General features: G+C 43.3%; 1 protein-coding gene across 1 annotated transcript in view; it reads right to left on the reverse strand.

The window, feature by feature from the left end:
• Window positions 1-15,983, reverse strand: part of PLCH2 (phospholipase C eta 2) — a 1,343,524-nt gene that overhangs the window by 53,811 nt on the left and 1,273,730 nt on the right. The window contains exon 20 of the mRNA XM_069240985.1: window positions 5,860-5,944. Coding sequence (XP_069097086.1) covers window positions 5,860-5,944 — 85 coding nt within the window. The remainder of the gene's footprint in view (window positions 1-5,859; window positions 5,945-15,983) is intronic.

Genomic DNA, 15,983 nt, shown 5'->3' on the forward strand with positions numbered 1-15,983 from the left:
TCATCTACACTAACATTTTCTTCTTAGCAGATTTTCTTATCAACAATTGTATTACAAATGTTGCAGTGATAATATCAAAGATGCCATACAAGATCTTATCAATGATATAATAAGTGGAGTATTTAGCTGTGCAAAGCGAAGGCACAAGTTATAGTTACTTGAAAGAACTCTAACTATAACTGCTGAATTCATATAGTTTTGTACAAATAAATTCAGAACCTAACTATATCGTCCCTGTAACCTTTATTTTTTTCAGTGAATTTCTATGTTTTTTTAACATAAAGTAATTTTAATTACCATACACTATTCCAACCCCCACCGTGCATCGCCTTTGGCTGTGTGCGGCAGGGGTTGGACGCAAGGCCTGGCCTGCAGCCAGGCCTTGAGCCAAGCCTTTACAACCACTTAATCCCAGGCCACGCAAGACCTTTGGCTGTGCGCAGCAGAGGATTTGCCACAGGGCCTATCTCTGTCAGTGGATCTGTGAGTTGATGAGTGAGTTTATGTGTGGATCTGAGTGGGTCCATGAGTGTCTGGGTGGGTGTGTTGGTGGGTGCATGAGTCTTTGAGTGCATGTATGAGTGTATGGATTAGTGTTTGAATGAGTCTGTGGTTTTTTTTTCAACAATTTCCATAACCTCAAATATTTTGTGAATAATTCACAATTATCACGCATGGTGATGCCAATTTTATTTTAAACCCATAATTTGCCCCTAAAACACCTATATCACAATCCTGGGGTTAGGGTACCTTCATCTTGACCCCTTATGCCACTTTCAGTTAGGACATTTACCCCAGGGGACTGTGTCCCGTGAAATAAAATGGCAGCCACAACTCTCTAGTCAGGTTGTGGTCAGCTGCTTACAGTGCTTCTTTTTGGATGCGCATTCGTGAAAAATTGCGCATTTTCACACAATATTCGTGAAATAATTGCGAATATGCTATGACCAGAGATATCTACATTTATTTTCCCTTTAGTTTCTCCAAAACTTCTGAATGGATTTACACCAAATAAAGTGAAAGCACAATCTGTGTACCGAAAGCTAGCTTTGAGCCAAATTTGGTGTAATTCTGTCCAGCGGTTCGGGCTGTAGTTGTGTCTAAAGGTCCTATCGGAATTAACATTGGAAGCAGAACTTTTTTGACCTCCCCTTTTACTCAGCCCCTGCTTGACGGACCACCGCAGAACTTTCCATGCACAACAAGATTCACAAGGGCACTTGCTTGGGAACATTTTGTGAAGATTTGTCAAGTGGCGCCAAAGATATAAGCAAGACAAAAAATTATTTTTCTATGGACACATGGTTCTAACTATAACTACCTAGTGGTGACCACCACTAGGTTTTATTATATATATATATAACATATACTGACAGTTGCCAGTAGGTAGTTGCAGCTAGTTTTCATAGGAAAATCGTTTTTTGACTGGGTTATATCTTTGGCACTGTTTGATGAGTCGTCACTAAATTTTCCAAAAATAGTGTCTTGTTGGGTCTTGTTGTGCATGGAATCCAAGGGATCCATCAAGTGGGAGCCAAGAAAAAGGGGAGGCAAAAAAAGTGCTTTTCCCATGTTAATTCCCGTAGGGATTTTGAACACGACTACCTCTGGACGGAATTACACCAAATTTGGCAAAAACAATAGCTCTTGGCCCAGAAAACACATTTTTTGTTATGTGATATAAATCCATTCAGTAGTTTTCAAGAAAGTAAATGAAAATAAATTTGTATTTCTGCGCCGAGCCTAAGCACAGATCTCATGATGAGATCTGATTGGCTGTGAGTACTTCAACCAGGAAGTGCTGGCAGCCATCTTAGGACCAATATACATGATAGCACCCTATTGGAATGCATTGTAGTGAATGGCAGGTTTCACGGGTCAAAAAAAGGAGAACTTATAATGGGTGGTAATAGATTTTAGTTGCAATATAAATCATTTGTTGATGGTACCATGTTCATTTAGGAATTGTGATGTGTTCTAAGATGATTTTACCCTGCTCGGATTTCATGAATCATGTTTGAGAGAAAAGTGTTTTCCCATGACTTTCACATAGAGGTTATGGAAGGTGCGCCACAAGTAAAAATGAGCCCATATTTTCTGTTAGTTCACACTAAGTTTCTCAGCCATTAGACAATAAAGTCTGGCATTCACAGTAAAACGTACTTCCAACAGGAGCAGCCTGTCAGTTGAGTCCCTTGTGTTCTACTGCATCCTCCCAGAGTTTTCTAAAGAACACCTAAAGCACTAACTGTCTTATTTATGACAAAAGTATGAAACACCTGAAATCATCTTGATTGAATCAAACTAGTTAAACTTAAAACATTTAACTAAGAAAGGAACAAAATGAGGGTGTCCATTTTGTTATATAAATTATAGTTAGTGCTGTAGAAAGAAAAATTAGGACACGTTTTAAGCAAATTATCAATTATCTTCCTCAAGTATTTAATAAAAAAATTCTAGCATGCAGACCGACACATTCACTATCAATACCAGCAGTATGGCTGTCAGTTAACTCCCTGGTGATCAGCCACTTTACTACAATGTTCTAATGATCAGCTAGATGCTAACATTCAGAATTTATGTCAAAAGTGTGGCACATCTGAACACCATCTTGATGGAATCGAACTCGAAAACTAAAAGCATTTTCTATTGAAGATACTGCTGTAAATGAAGAAATTAGGGAGCTTCATAACAAATTAGTCTCCCAAGATGGCCACAAGAGAAAAAATAGCTCAAATGTAGCACAAATATTACCCAAATGTAGCCGAAGTATAGCCCAACAGAAGTGTGCAAAACACTTAGGGCCTGAATTATGAAAAGTTAGCACCAACTTTACAACATTTTTTGAAGCAAAAGTGGTGCAAACTTACAAAATACAACTATATTTTGTAAGTTTGTGCTGAATTTACATAAAAAAATTACATAAAGGCAGCACTAACTTTTCATAAATCAGGCCCTTAATTTCGTTGGTTTTTTTGCTGTTTTATATAGCATAGACTTGACCCAATGCTATTGGAGTGCTTTACATGAGCATCAGTTACATTACACAAGGACACATTCATTTTGGTTTTAGGAAAGGGGAGATTGAGTGATTTGCCTACAATCACAGGATTTTGAGCTTATGTCGAAACTCGAATCAGGTTCCCCAGTTGCAAAGATGTGGCGTAAATCCATATATTTTCTAGTAAGTGAAAAATATAATCAAGTGATCAACTGGATAAAAAAACTTAAAGATGATAGCAAATAATTTAAAAGCCCTTTGTCACTTTTTGAGAATTCAGACAATATGACCTCATTTTAGTTTTTTAGAGCACTAAACATATTTTCTATGGAAATAAGACACTCTGGTTTTTATATTTTCTAAAGAAAATGCTTTAGGTATTACAGTTTTGATTACATCAAGATGACTGCAGGCATGCCACACTTTTGTAATAATTATAGACTGCTAGCAATCTAGTTGTTCATTGGAATACTGTGTGAAGGCAGCGGTCAGGGGCAGGGACTCAGTCAATTAAGGGCAGGGGGGAGGGTGAAGAGGCCATAAGTTGACCATGCTGGGCAGGTGGTGGGATAGTGGCAGCACAATGGACTATGAAGGGCAGGAGGAAAGGGACAGGGGCAACAAACCAACCATGCAGGGTAAGCAAGAGAGGCTCTGGCAATATAACAGATCACTGAGGGCAGAAGGAAGGGACAGTGGCAGTACAACTATACATGCTAGAAGACCCGATTCAGGCAAGAGACTCTGGCTGTTTTAAGCCCAAAGGAGATTTTTTTTATCTGTCTCCTGCCTAAAATATCCTCTTTTTAATGTAAGTCTATGGGGAAAATCAATTCTCCAGTTTGTTTTCAAAATCTCCCTCTTACCAAGTTCAAAATGTTGGCAAGAATAGTACATTGGATCATGGAGGACAGGAAGAATGAGTTAGGGCTATGGACTATGATAACAAAAGGCTGGGGGGAGATGGTCAGGGGCACCCGACCTTACAGGGCAGGCGTCAGAGGTTGCAGCAGCACAAAACACCACATACGGCAAGTGGGATGGCAGTGCAGCCCAAGGGACCATGGAAAGCAACAGGGAGGGGACAGGGACATGCACATGAACAATAGAGAGCAGAAGGAAAAGAGGCAAGGGCAGCAAGATGACCGTACTGGACAGACAGGATGGACTGTTGCAGCATAACAGACCATAAAGATGGAGGGGCAGGGGCACGATAATGGGCCAGACAAGGCAGGAGGGAGGGAATAGGGGTTTTCAGGTGGAAAATAGAGGACAATGGGCAAGGGGACAGGGCAGGGGCAGCAAGCTGACCATGGAGGGCAGGCGGAATGGGCATTGCAAGCACAACTTATCCTGGAGGGTAACAATGAGACTATAATGACATACACACAGACAATGGAGGGAATGTGAGAGGGGGGTCAGGGGCAGCAAGCTGACCACACAGGGCAGATGGGAGGGACTGTGACAGCACAGAATACCATGCAAGGCAAGTGGGAGGGTTAGTGGCAGCATATCAGCCATGGTGGGCAAGAGGGAGGGGGCAGGGGCATGCACAAAGAACCCTGGAGGACAGAAGGGAGGAGTAGGGGTCTGACACGGACAGGAGAGAACAGTGGAAGTGGCTTCACAACAGACCACACAGGGAAGGCAGGAGCAGTCACAGCAGAACAGAGCATGGAGGGCAGAAAGGAGTGGCAGCAAAATGGATCATGGAGGACAGGAGGGAGGGGGTAGGGACATGAAACTCAAGCAGGCAGGGTGGAGGTGGCAGGGACAGGCAACAGCCATCTGACCATGCGAGGCAGATGGGAGGGGCAGTGACAGCTCAACAGAACACTCAGAGGAGATAGGAGGGGCAGTGGCAGATCCATGGAACATGGTGGGCAAAAAGGAGAGAGCAGGGGCATGCACACAGACATCGGAGGGCGGGGAGGTGGCGGGTAGGAGCAGCAAGCTAAGCACAGAGGCTAAGCAGGAGGGCAATGATGGGGCATAGAATTGGGCAACAGACAGCATGAGGTGTGGGCAGGGATATCAAGCTAAATAGACAACAGTGGCAGCACATCAGACCATGCAGGCAGGAGGGAGGGGGCTGGTGCATGGACGCAGAGAACAGATGGAAAGGAGGAGGTGGATGAGGCAGCAAGCTAACTGCTCATGGCAGCTGGGAAGGGCAGTGGCAGTCCAACGGCCTGCACAATACAAGGCCAGATCCTGTGTCCAATGCCCACCCCACCATGCCTTACGATGGGCCTCTTACTTAACGTTAAAAAGTCTGAGACATTCACTGAAACAAACAAAGGTTACCAGGACAATATAGTTAGGAAATACAATTTTTTTTAAATCTCAGAAATTCACTAAAAGAACAAAGTTTACAGGGAAGGTATAGTTAGGTTCAGATTTTACATGCACAAACCATCAGAAATTCAGCTTTTATAGTGAGACGTATTTCAAGTAACTATAACTAGTGCCCTCTAACTATAATAACTGAAATTCTTTGGTTTGTGGGTGAAAAAACAGAACCTAACTATTGTGTCCCTGTAACCTTTAGTGTTTTGGGGAATTTATAAGAGTTTTTTTTTCTAGTTCCTTTGTTTTTTTCAGTAGATATATATAATTAATTATTGAAAATACTAACATAGATCACTGTTAACCCCTGATGACCTTCAGTCACAAATTAAGACACCTAAGCAACATTAACAAACCTCATTCCACTACTGATGTTAAGTAGATGGATACACTTCCTAAGTGATAGATAGAATTGATTTAATCACTGAAACACACACACACACACACACTACAAGCACACAAAACGTTGTTATTCACTTGAAGTCGGCTGCCACCATTTGTTTTCTTACCATTATCATCAACGACTCTTGTTTGCTCTTTTAAGCAATCCACAGGTAATCCAATGATCTCCACTTCTACGAACGGATCAATAATCTGAAAAAGGAAGGTAAGAGGAGGAGAGAGTTACTTTACCATCTCCCAGTCAGTGTTAACGTGTTATTTTAATGAACATATAAATTAAAGGGTGAACCTGATACATTACGTTCCAGGAAAGCACAATATAGCTTGGGTATCATATTAACATATAAATTGGAGTCAAGAGAATGTAATTAGGAACAATGACTTCTACCTGACCCCACTAGAGACATAAGTCATACCTGGCATTCATCGAATGGGGATTCGAGTTCCAGAAAAAGATGTTTGAGGATTTCCAGGTACCAATGATGAACCCAAAAAGCAGGTAATCAGATCCAACCAACAGAACCTAAACTGGTAATGGCCAGTCACCAAAGGCGCCAGATGGTTCTGCTATGTGCAGGGGCTGAGATTTACTACAAAATCAAGCAACACAGAAACTAAGTAAAGCACTTGCATGCTTTTGGCTGCCATGTGCCCATGTAGAAACCATTGTATGATAGTGCTAGGGTGTCTGTATTGCAGCCAGCATAGTTTTTCAGCAAGAAGTAATCTATTATAGTACAAATAGTATGCTTTAAGGCAATTTCCTCTTTGTATGTGTGCTGTACAATGCAGCATAAATGCAAAGAGGAAATAACACTGAGAAATGAAAATATTTCTTCTTGTTGTGCATTCCTCAGGATGGGCAGCATTTTGTAACAAAACCTTGTCTGCAATTCTTTGTACATCAGGATTAGTGTCAAAACACATAGATGGTTGCATGGTAATGCCCATGCACCACCCATGGACCCCCTGATGCAAAGTGACACATGCAACGCATTGTACTGTGTTGCATTTCGTTGGGTTACTATACAAGGCAAATCCTGTTTTGCGCTGACTTGAAAATACTGACCAACACTTTGCTTTGGGTCTGCGTTAAAAAAGTAACACAACCTTGATGCACATTCTTGGCAACGCTGACTCAACTCTACACCACAGAGTGCTTTTCCTGCAATAGAATACAAGGGACATCATTGCCAGACATTGCAATGCTCAGAGAAGAGTGTGCCAAGTGAGATACCTGTTGGCATCAAAAATTCATTTTCCGTAGGGAGATACTTCCAATCAATCTAACTATGGGGGTGGCAGAGCAGAGATCCATCTGCATAGGTGTAGAGATTCACGAGTCAAAGCCTTAGGCCTTTAACAAGAATCGCAACCTTGGTTGGTGTAGCTTCCCCATTCAATATACAGCACAATCTGTCATGACTGGACTGTGGCTAAACAACACACCAAGGGTGCATGGCAACAACACTACCCACATTAATTTGTGGTAGAGCAATAACTTCTTTTTTACCCCAATGTACGAAACCTCACTCCATATTAGAGTCCCTTCTCATCTCGACCACTCAGACCTTTCACTTGTACGGTTTGTCCTCCCGGCTCCTTTATCCACGAAGACAGAATACTGAGGGGCTTATTTACAAGGCCCATGCGTCGCCGGTCATTACTTTTTCTCATATAAAAAGTGGCACACAGGTGGCATAAGAGGCTGGTAAATAAGTCCTTGAGTTCCTCTTGTTCTGTCCTAATTTCTATTTCTTTTTTAACACTACCCACTTTGCCTATGTTCGCTCTACTGGTAGGGATACATTTAATAATAAAGGCTAGCTAATATTTCCCTGAAGGCCGTCTTTTGTTTCTTTGTGACCATAAACCATAAATTTAGAAATGCTGACCTCAGGCAGCGGGAGACTAGACCCACATAAGAGCTTAATTGGAAAACATGAAACTTAGATTAAAGCACTCCCAACACCCCCCACCCCACCCCCCAGGCACACCCACTCGGCCCCACCTCCTAATGTCTGAGTGTGAACAGCAGGCGGGCCCCAGTCGCACTTTTACAAAGGGGGCATAGAATACTATTTTAGCCTCCTGCCTCAGCAAGGGCAGCGGCTTTTTGTTTCAGACAACTCTGTGGCTTAATTACAGAGTGCCTTGTTTTACCAAGAACCCATTTACAAAGCCCCCTTGATGCAATTATGTCAGTGTCTCTTCTGCTTACAATTAAGTGAAGCTGTAAAACAAGAACTGAGGTGTTTCAACTTATATTAAACCCTTCATTGGGACCATGAGATTGCAATCCCTTACCACGCACCTCCACCTCAAAAAGCCAGTCACTAATTCCTAGGGGCATATTTACAAGGAATTGGCACAGGGCAGTGGCGCAAGCTTTACTGCAGTGCTGCTGTATGCCAATTTGAAAGGGCAGAAATGCGCTGCATTTACGAGACGCATTGCATTTCTGTCCTTCCTCCTGCGCTGGTGCACAAATTGCTGCCTAGTGCCAACGCAGGCACCCTTGTACCTCAGTGCAAGGGTGTCTGCATTGTTGGCCGTATTAGTTTTGTGCAGAAAGGGACACATTCCTGCACAAAAACAATCCAGAGAGGCATTTTCCTTTTTCTATATGTGTTGCAAAATGCAGCACACATGGAAAGAGGAAACAATGAAGAAAAATAAATATATTTCTCCTCGTTATGCCTGCCCTGGGGAGGAGTATAGTTTTGAAGCATTCCCAGGTTTACTGATTCTTGTAACTCTGGGAACGCATCAAAACCCATGGGTATTGCATGAGAACACCCACTGCAATGCCCATGATGTAGTGTAAGGCAACGCAGCAACTTGCATTGCGTTGCCTTACACAATATCTACAAGGCCAGGAAAAGTCATGCAAAGTTGCTTTGTGTGGCATTGTAGATATGGGTCTGCACTATGTGCTGCCAGTGTGCCACAAAAAGTTATGAATCAGCGGCTCAAGGGGCATGTAAATATGCCTCCTAGATTTCAGAACTAATTGAAGTGCTTTTATTTGAACCTATTTTGTATTACAATGCTCGCTGGGTGCAATAATCATTGTAAATTCTGGGTTACAGATTTTGATTCCAAATGGTTGAGTATTCCCATGGCAGGTTTGCTGAAAGGAGTGTTGACGCAGTGTTTAATTTGTAAAATGTGTAAGTGCGGGTGCCTGAATATTTTCTTAAACGTCTGCTGCTGAAAGCTGGGGGTGCCAAATGCCAATGTTGTCTTGTTTTCAATCTACTTCATGTCTCTTTCTTCCCCCACCCTACACTCTCTGTCTCTTTATCTGACCCTTGCAATCTCTATTTTCTCATCTCTGCTGCCTCTCTTTGACATTTTTCCCAGATGTCTTTTCTTCCCTAGTTCTCCTTTTTCTGTTTTTCTCTCCATTGTTATTAGTTCGAGTCTGATGATGAAAAAGTAAGTCCTAGTCCCCCAAAATGAGTGCTGGCCTTACCATTTGAAAATACAAGCAAAAATTAAGCACTGCTGATGGCTCCATCCGATGGAGCTGAGTAGAGAGGTCCATATGTCGAGCATGACTATATTATATACATCAGGATAGTTCTCCTAGGCAAAATTGCCTGAGTGCTCTTTTTCACTCGAACAAACCTCAAATGTTTGTGTACAATTGTACTGTGATACAGAGTTGGCAGAGGTGGCGCCTCCGCTATGGTGGAGGAATGTCACCCCCGGCCCTGCCAGCAGCAGATGCTAAACTTTTACTACAAAACAATAATAAACTGGGTTTAATATTGTTACAAAACAATAATAAACAGGGTTTATTATTGTTACAAAACGATAATAAACGGGTTTTATTATTGTTTTGTAGTAAAAGGGGAAGGCATTAGGGGTGACGAGCACTGAGGGGAGTGCCCAGAGCACTGCTCTCAGTGCACATGTATGTTTGGCCAGCAGTCTCGAGCCGGACAACATACATGCGCACCAGGCTCTCTCCAGCCCAGCAACACAGTTGTCGGGCTGGAGAGAGCCTGCACAGGCTCCCAGTCTGCCTGCATGCTTCCAGCCAATCCTGACGCCGCTTAGAGCATCATCAGGATTGGCTGCAGGGCTGGCTGGGAGCCTGTGTCTGCAGTGCATGAGAGGAGCGGCGAGATGGCTGCGGCGGTGGAGAAGCAGGTAAGTGTTTTTTTTTTAATGAATTTATGCGCCCCCTTGTCCCGCCTCCGCCCACTGTCCCCAGCGATGTGCCTCCCTGCCCCAACAAAGCCCTGAGAGCCGCTCCTGGGAGTTGAACAAACAGAGGTGAAAGAAGAGGAGCCAGCGGCAGTACAACTGTGTATTATCTTGTTTCCAATGAATAGCCATTCTCTCTGGGGATACAAGGTCATGCTGTGGTGGAAACATTGATTTAGCTGTGTTGTTATACACATTATTTCATTCAGAGTTCTTTAGTGAATGTGAAATCAGATGCTAAGAGTGTCTAAACCAGATTTCACATCCCGAGTCAGGTAGAAATGCGCCCTGGCAGGCTTTCTTTTTCTTGAGCTCATCCAGCCTGGTATTATCTGAAGAAATTTTCTGGAGGTAAACAGGCAAGAAAAAGGGAATTGATACGCGATTTACCATTTCGTAAAAAACATGCTCAATTACAACGCTGAAACTAGTAACAGGAAGGTATAGCCACCTAGGGCAATACTGTAACCAAGCAATCACGGGCTGGGCATATCTCCCACCAGATTACATTTTCCAACCCAGTCCGAGTCCCATTCCTGTTTCCTAGTAATACTGGATTTAAAACTGATTCTTGGCTTCCTGCTTCATCAATTTCTTACAGATCTGATGAGGATCTGTTAATCCTGAAAAGACAAATGGCCAGATGTATCAAACATTTTTGCATTCTCAAACTGTGCAAATCACAAAATCTGGCCGTTTGCGCATGCGAAAATGCCTTTCAAGATTTATGAAAGGCATTTGCAGTGTAAATTAAAAGGAATTGCTAAAATAGGGATTCCCCGAATTGCAACTCCATTTAGGCAATTGCAAATTGCGATTCTCTAAGTAGGAAATCACAAATAGGGAATTCCTATTTGCGATTTCCAAAGTACATGTTTCAAGCATTTCCTAAATGCGAATTGGGCATTTAGGAAATGCAATTACCACCAAATCCAATTTGGTGGTAAGCATGTGCAATTTTTAAAAATGCATTACAAATGACATGCCTCTAGGGCATGTGTGCGCTTCACATGTCCACAAATATTTTTTTGGGGTGCATCAAAGGGGACCTTAGGCCCCCAGCACCCTGGGGTTTGTATTACCTAATTTGCGAATTCCTAACAGGAATTTGCAAATTCGGAAATGCAAAACCATTCGCACCTATGTGAATGGAGTCCCATTCCCTAATTGCAATTCGGTAATAGCGATTGCGATTTTAAAGAAATCGCTATTACCGAATAGCAAATTTTCATACATCCCATTTTGCATTTCTTAAATAGTGAGTTCTTCAAATTTGCTATTTAAGAAATGCAAACAGGGATCTTGATACATCTGTCCACAAATGTCGTCAACAAACGGACAATTAAAAAAACCTTGGAATTATTCCACCCACTGTCCTTTCATTCATGAGTGCATTGTGGATAACGTACAAACTACTATTGTTCCATTGAGCCCGTTTTCACAAATACACACTGTACCACTTTTTAAAGTTTGACTGTGTGATGACTTGAGCACCGAGTACTTTATGGGCCAGTAAATACTTTGTACCAGTTTTCATATGTCTTATTGTGTTTTTATTCATTATTTGTATGTTTATATGTCATAAGTAATTCATAACCCTGTTTTTTAAATTTGTTATCTGACCATTTGTTCCAGGTGTTCCTTAGTACGGAAAGTCCCTGTTGGTGTTCATCATCTCCTCTGGAAGAGCATTAGGCATAATTGATCTGATGGTCTTCTTTACTAAGGTGTAGTTTCTATGCAGGTAACTCGACTTAATTCCCTGTAGTGGATTGAGCATACAATGCTGGCTGGCTGCGAGGGACTACCACAGTCTTTATCTTAGTGGGACAAAGAAGGGGTAAATATATCTTCGCTCTTGTCTTAGATGTTCACTACCTGCCCATGTAGTTCAGGATGCAGCATGTATGCTAGGAACGGGACTTAAGCCAGTGAAAAATTGTGTCACATATAAGTCATGTGCTTGTCCCTGGTTTTATTCCACAGTATGGCACTCTAATATAACCAGTAACATAGGGTGGTGATACCAGAACGGATGTTAATTATTACATCAGTATCACCACTCCAGGTACTAGGCTTGCAAGGTTTGGACTAGAAAAGCATTTGGTTTTACTTGGTGAATTATTGGTGTGGCCTGGAATCTCACCAGATGTTGGGTGTAGGAGGGAAAGGAGAAGGGTATTCAATGGTGACTTGAGCAGCTCCTATGTCTTTAGGGGAATGACTGGGGGATACTTCACAGGCTGTGCCCTTGTTCATGATGCTAACACCATTTTAAGCTTTCCCCCTTCAAATGGTAGATAACAGAACCTCTGCACATGTGATGGTCTCTCCAAGGCATAGACAGATTCAAGAGGGATCTCCTCTGCCACCAGGACCTATCTTAGGTCTTATTGGTGGGAAGAGGACCATGGCAGGCCCCCTCCATTCACTCCACCACTTTTATAGGTTGTATCTGGTCTGCCCGCAACACGTATTTGTTGTGTTTCGGTTTCAGCTGCTGTGTATGTCCTAGCACCTGGGTTCATTTCACTGATATTTATGAATGGCAGATGCTTGCTGTAGAGCCTGAAGCACCCCCCAGGGTGTAAGAATTCAGAACTCACAAGCATCAGATTTGGATTGACTTCTCCTGAAATGGGCAATTCTTGGCCGGAAGACTGATGTTTCACCAGACACTCTTCCACCCCAAAACAGTACTGTTGACCCAAGTGGCAGTGTTGTGCATTTTACAAGGCCTGCAGTGGTGGTGATATATGAAGATTTTGCGCCTTGCAGCAATGAGCCTTTTTTCATAGATTCACCGTAGGACGCCCAATTAAAAACAGGTCCCCTTTCTTGTGGTCTCCGGTACAGTGTGCATGACCATCTAGCCCCTGCCCGTCCTGCAGGCCACATGGTAACGTGTCAGCACCTTTGGGTGCCTTACTGACCGAACATCACTCTTCTGTGCATTCTCCCACCATCAGGCGTGATTGATTTTAAGCAAAAGCATCAATTATATCAGATTTGAAAGGCGGTGTACCGCTTTAAACATGATCGTGTTAGCCCGTGACAGACAACTGCCAAAGATGCTGAACAATGTCGGGCATGTTTCTCTGTGTGTGACGTAGCTGTATTGGTATTAATGCTCACTGCCAAGGAAATTGCAATGTTAAGGTAACAAAAATACAGGAACAATCAAAGTTCATTGTAATGTACAGTGCAAACAAACTATACTTTAACCATAACCACCTACCTACCCATTAAGAATCTCCACCAAAAAGAATCAAAGCAAAAGCCATAGCAGCGAATGCGTGTGACCCACTATTTTGGTTGAGACACAGTAAACGTTCACTTAGAAGCATTGGAGCTTTAAAAAAAGTATGTGTTTCATGAACACCTTCCAGTAGCTTCATTTTACGGGAGTAGCAGAAATGATTTCACAGGCTCTTTAACCCCGATGCCATTGCATTAACTGGACTAGAATATCGGGTCATTGCAAATTATTTTACAATCTTTAGGCAGCAGCCTGACAGCAAACACTTTTGATAACAACGCAAACAACCAGCTAATTAACGAGAAAATGCTCGAGGGAACACTCTTTCAAGGGCATTGGAACGAGGTATACAAGAGGTGCTGCAGCACCCCCAGAATAATCTTGCAGGAGTTCAAAAGGAGAATCATAAATGAAGAGGCCGTTCATATTGTTATTCTCTTGTAGCCTTTATGGGGCATTTAAAGGCAGAGGTCAACCGCCAGGCAATGTCTCCTGAAAAATTGCAACTTTTTTTTTTTTTTTTACATGGAAATTGGTGTTTACTTTTCCCCCCATTCTCTTCCTGCAAAATGATTGAGTTTTCCAACGATGTGGAAATCCTCCTGGGGTACAGACATCATGAAAGGAAAGACAACAGGATTTGTCAATGTTTTCTAGGACATATTTGTCAAATGGCTTCTAAAACATAAACAAACTGTAATGGTTGTAAATTATTATTTAAGGGACTGCTGAGGACACATTGCTTCATATTGGAAAAATATAAGGTTGTTTATGAAGCATATTATTTTTTTCTAAGTCTGACGTGTGATACAAACAAAGATTTTATTACTACCAAACAAACCTAGACATTTTAGTTGTGTGATAAGTAGGCACAGGAAACAAATTCCATGCTTTAAGTTTGTGTGCCAAATCAATCTATCAATCAATACTTCTATAGTGCGGCTTATCACCCGTAGGTTCTCAAGGCACTGTTTCAGGCGTGCTACTCACTCGAATAGCCATGTCTTGAGGTCCTTCCTGAACTGCCTCAGTGATGCAGTCTGTCTGAGTTTGAGTAGTAGCATGTTCCATGTCCGGGCTGCAAGGTAGGAGAAGATCCTTCCTGCTGCTCAGCTTTTTCGGATTCTGGGAATGGCTGTGAGGGCAAGCTGGGAAGAACGGAGTTGTCTGTTGGGAGCGTAGAAGGTGAGGCAGTGGTTGAGGTAGGCCAGTCCTACATTGTGTAGTGCCTTGTAAGTGTGCGTCAGAAGCTTGTTAGTGATGTGTTTGTTGACCGGAAGCCAGTGTAGGTCTTTGAAGTGGGAGAAGTTGTGGCTGTGTTGGGGGTTGTCCAGGATGAGCCTGGCTGCTGCATTCTGGATTCTTTGTAGTCTTGATTGCAGTTTATTTATGATGCCGGCATTAAGTGCATTGCCATAGTCCAGTTTGCTACTGACGAGTGCGTGGGTGACTGTCCTCCTTGTCTCAGTGGGGATCCACTTGAAGATCTTTCAAAGGAGTCGAAGGGTGTGGAAGCATGACGACGAGACAGCATTGACTTGATGGGTCATGAACAGATAGGAGTCCAGTATAATGCCCAGATTGCGTGTGTGGTCGGTGGGAGCAGGGGCATTTCCCAGGGCAGTAGGCCACCAGGAGTCATTCCAGGCCGAAGGGGTGGAGCCAAGTATGAGGATCTCTATCTTGTCCAATTTGAGTTTGAGGCAGCAGGCTTCCATCCAGGCAGCGACTGCTCTCATTCCGTTCTGGAAATTTCTCTTGGCCTTTGCTGGGTCATCGGCCAGGGAGAGGATCAGTTGAGTATTGTCAGCATAGGATACGATGTTTAGGCCATGTTGCCTGATGATTTTGGCGAGTGGGGCAATGTAAATGTTAAACAATGTTGGACTGAGTGAGGAGTCCTGGTGTACTTCGCAGCATGTTTCTTTGGGTTTCAATGTGAATGGTGGTAGTCTGACACTCTCTATTCTTCCAATAAGGAAGGATCTGATCCATTCCAGTGCTTCATCGCGGGGGAGACGGTGTCAAATGCGGTGGAGAAGTTGAGGAGCATGAGTGCAGCCGTGTCTCTGTAGTCCAGTATGGCGCGTATATCGTCGGTGGCTGCTAGGAGTGCTGATTCTTTACTGTGGTTGCTCCTGAATCTGGATTGGGATAGGTCTAGGATCTGGTGTGTCTCGAGGAATTCAGTGAGTTGCTGGTTGACAGCCCTTTCCGTTACTTTGGCTGGGAAAGGGAGGAGAGAGCTGGGTCTGTAGTTCTTCAGCTCCCTCGGGTCGGCGGAAGGTTTCTTGAGTAGTGGGTTGATCTTGGCGTGCTCCCAGTCAGACAGGAAGGTGGCGGTCTTGAAGGATTGGTTGATAGTCCGGCAGAGCTCTGTTGCAAATATGGTGCAAGGCAGGTTGAAAATGTGATGTGGGCACGGATCCGAGAGTGCTCCTGAGTGGATGGAGTTCATGAGTTTCTGGGTTTCCTCTGTGGAGATAGGGGCCGAAGAGTTCAACATCTGGTGCGGCGTGGGGTACATGGTGGTATTACTGGGTGGTGTGGGAGGGTTTTGGTTCTTGAAGCCTTCGTAAATGTCCTGGATTTTCCAGTGGAAGAAGGTGGCAAGGTCGCCGCAGAGGTCTTGAGAGGGAGGGATGACTGAGGTGTCTGTACCGGGGTTCGTGAACTCTTTGATGATGGTGAAGAGCTCCTTGTTGTTGTGAGTGCTGGTGCTGAGGCGTTCTTGAACGGCAGCTTTCTTAGTGG

This window comes from Pleurodeles waltl, chromosome 6, assembly GCF_031143425.1.
Source record: "Pleurodeles waltl isolate 20211129_DDA chromosome 6, aPleWal1.hap1.20221129, whole genome shotgun sequence".
Taxonomy (NCBI): Eukaryota; Metazoa; Chordata; class Amphibia; order Caudata; family Salamandridae; genus Pleurodeles; species Pleurodeles waltl.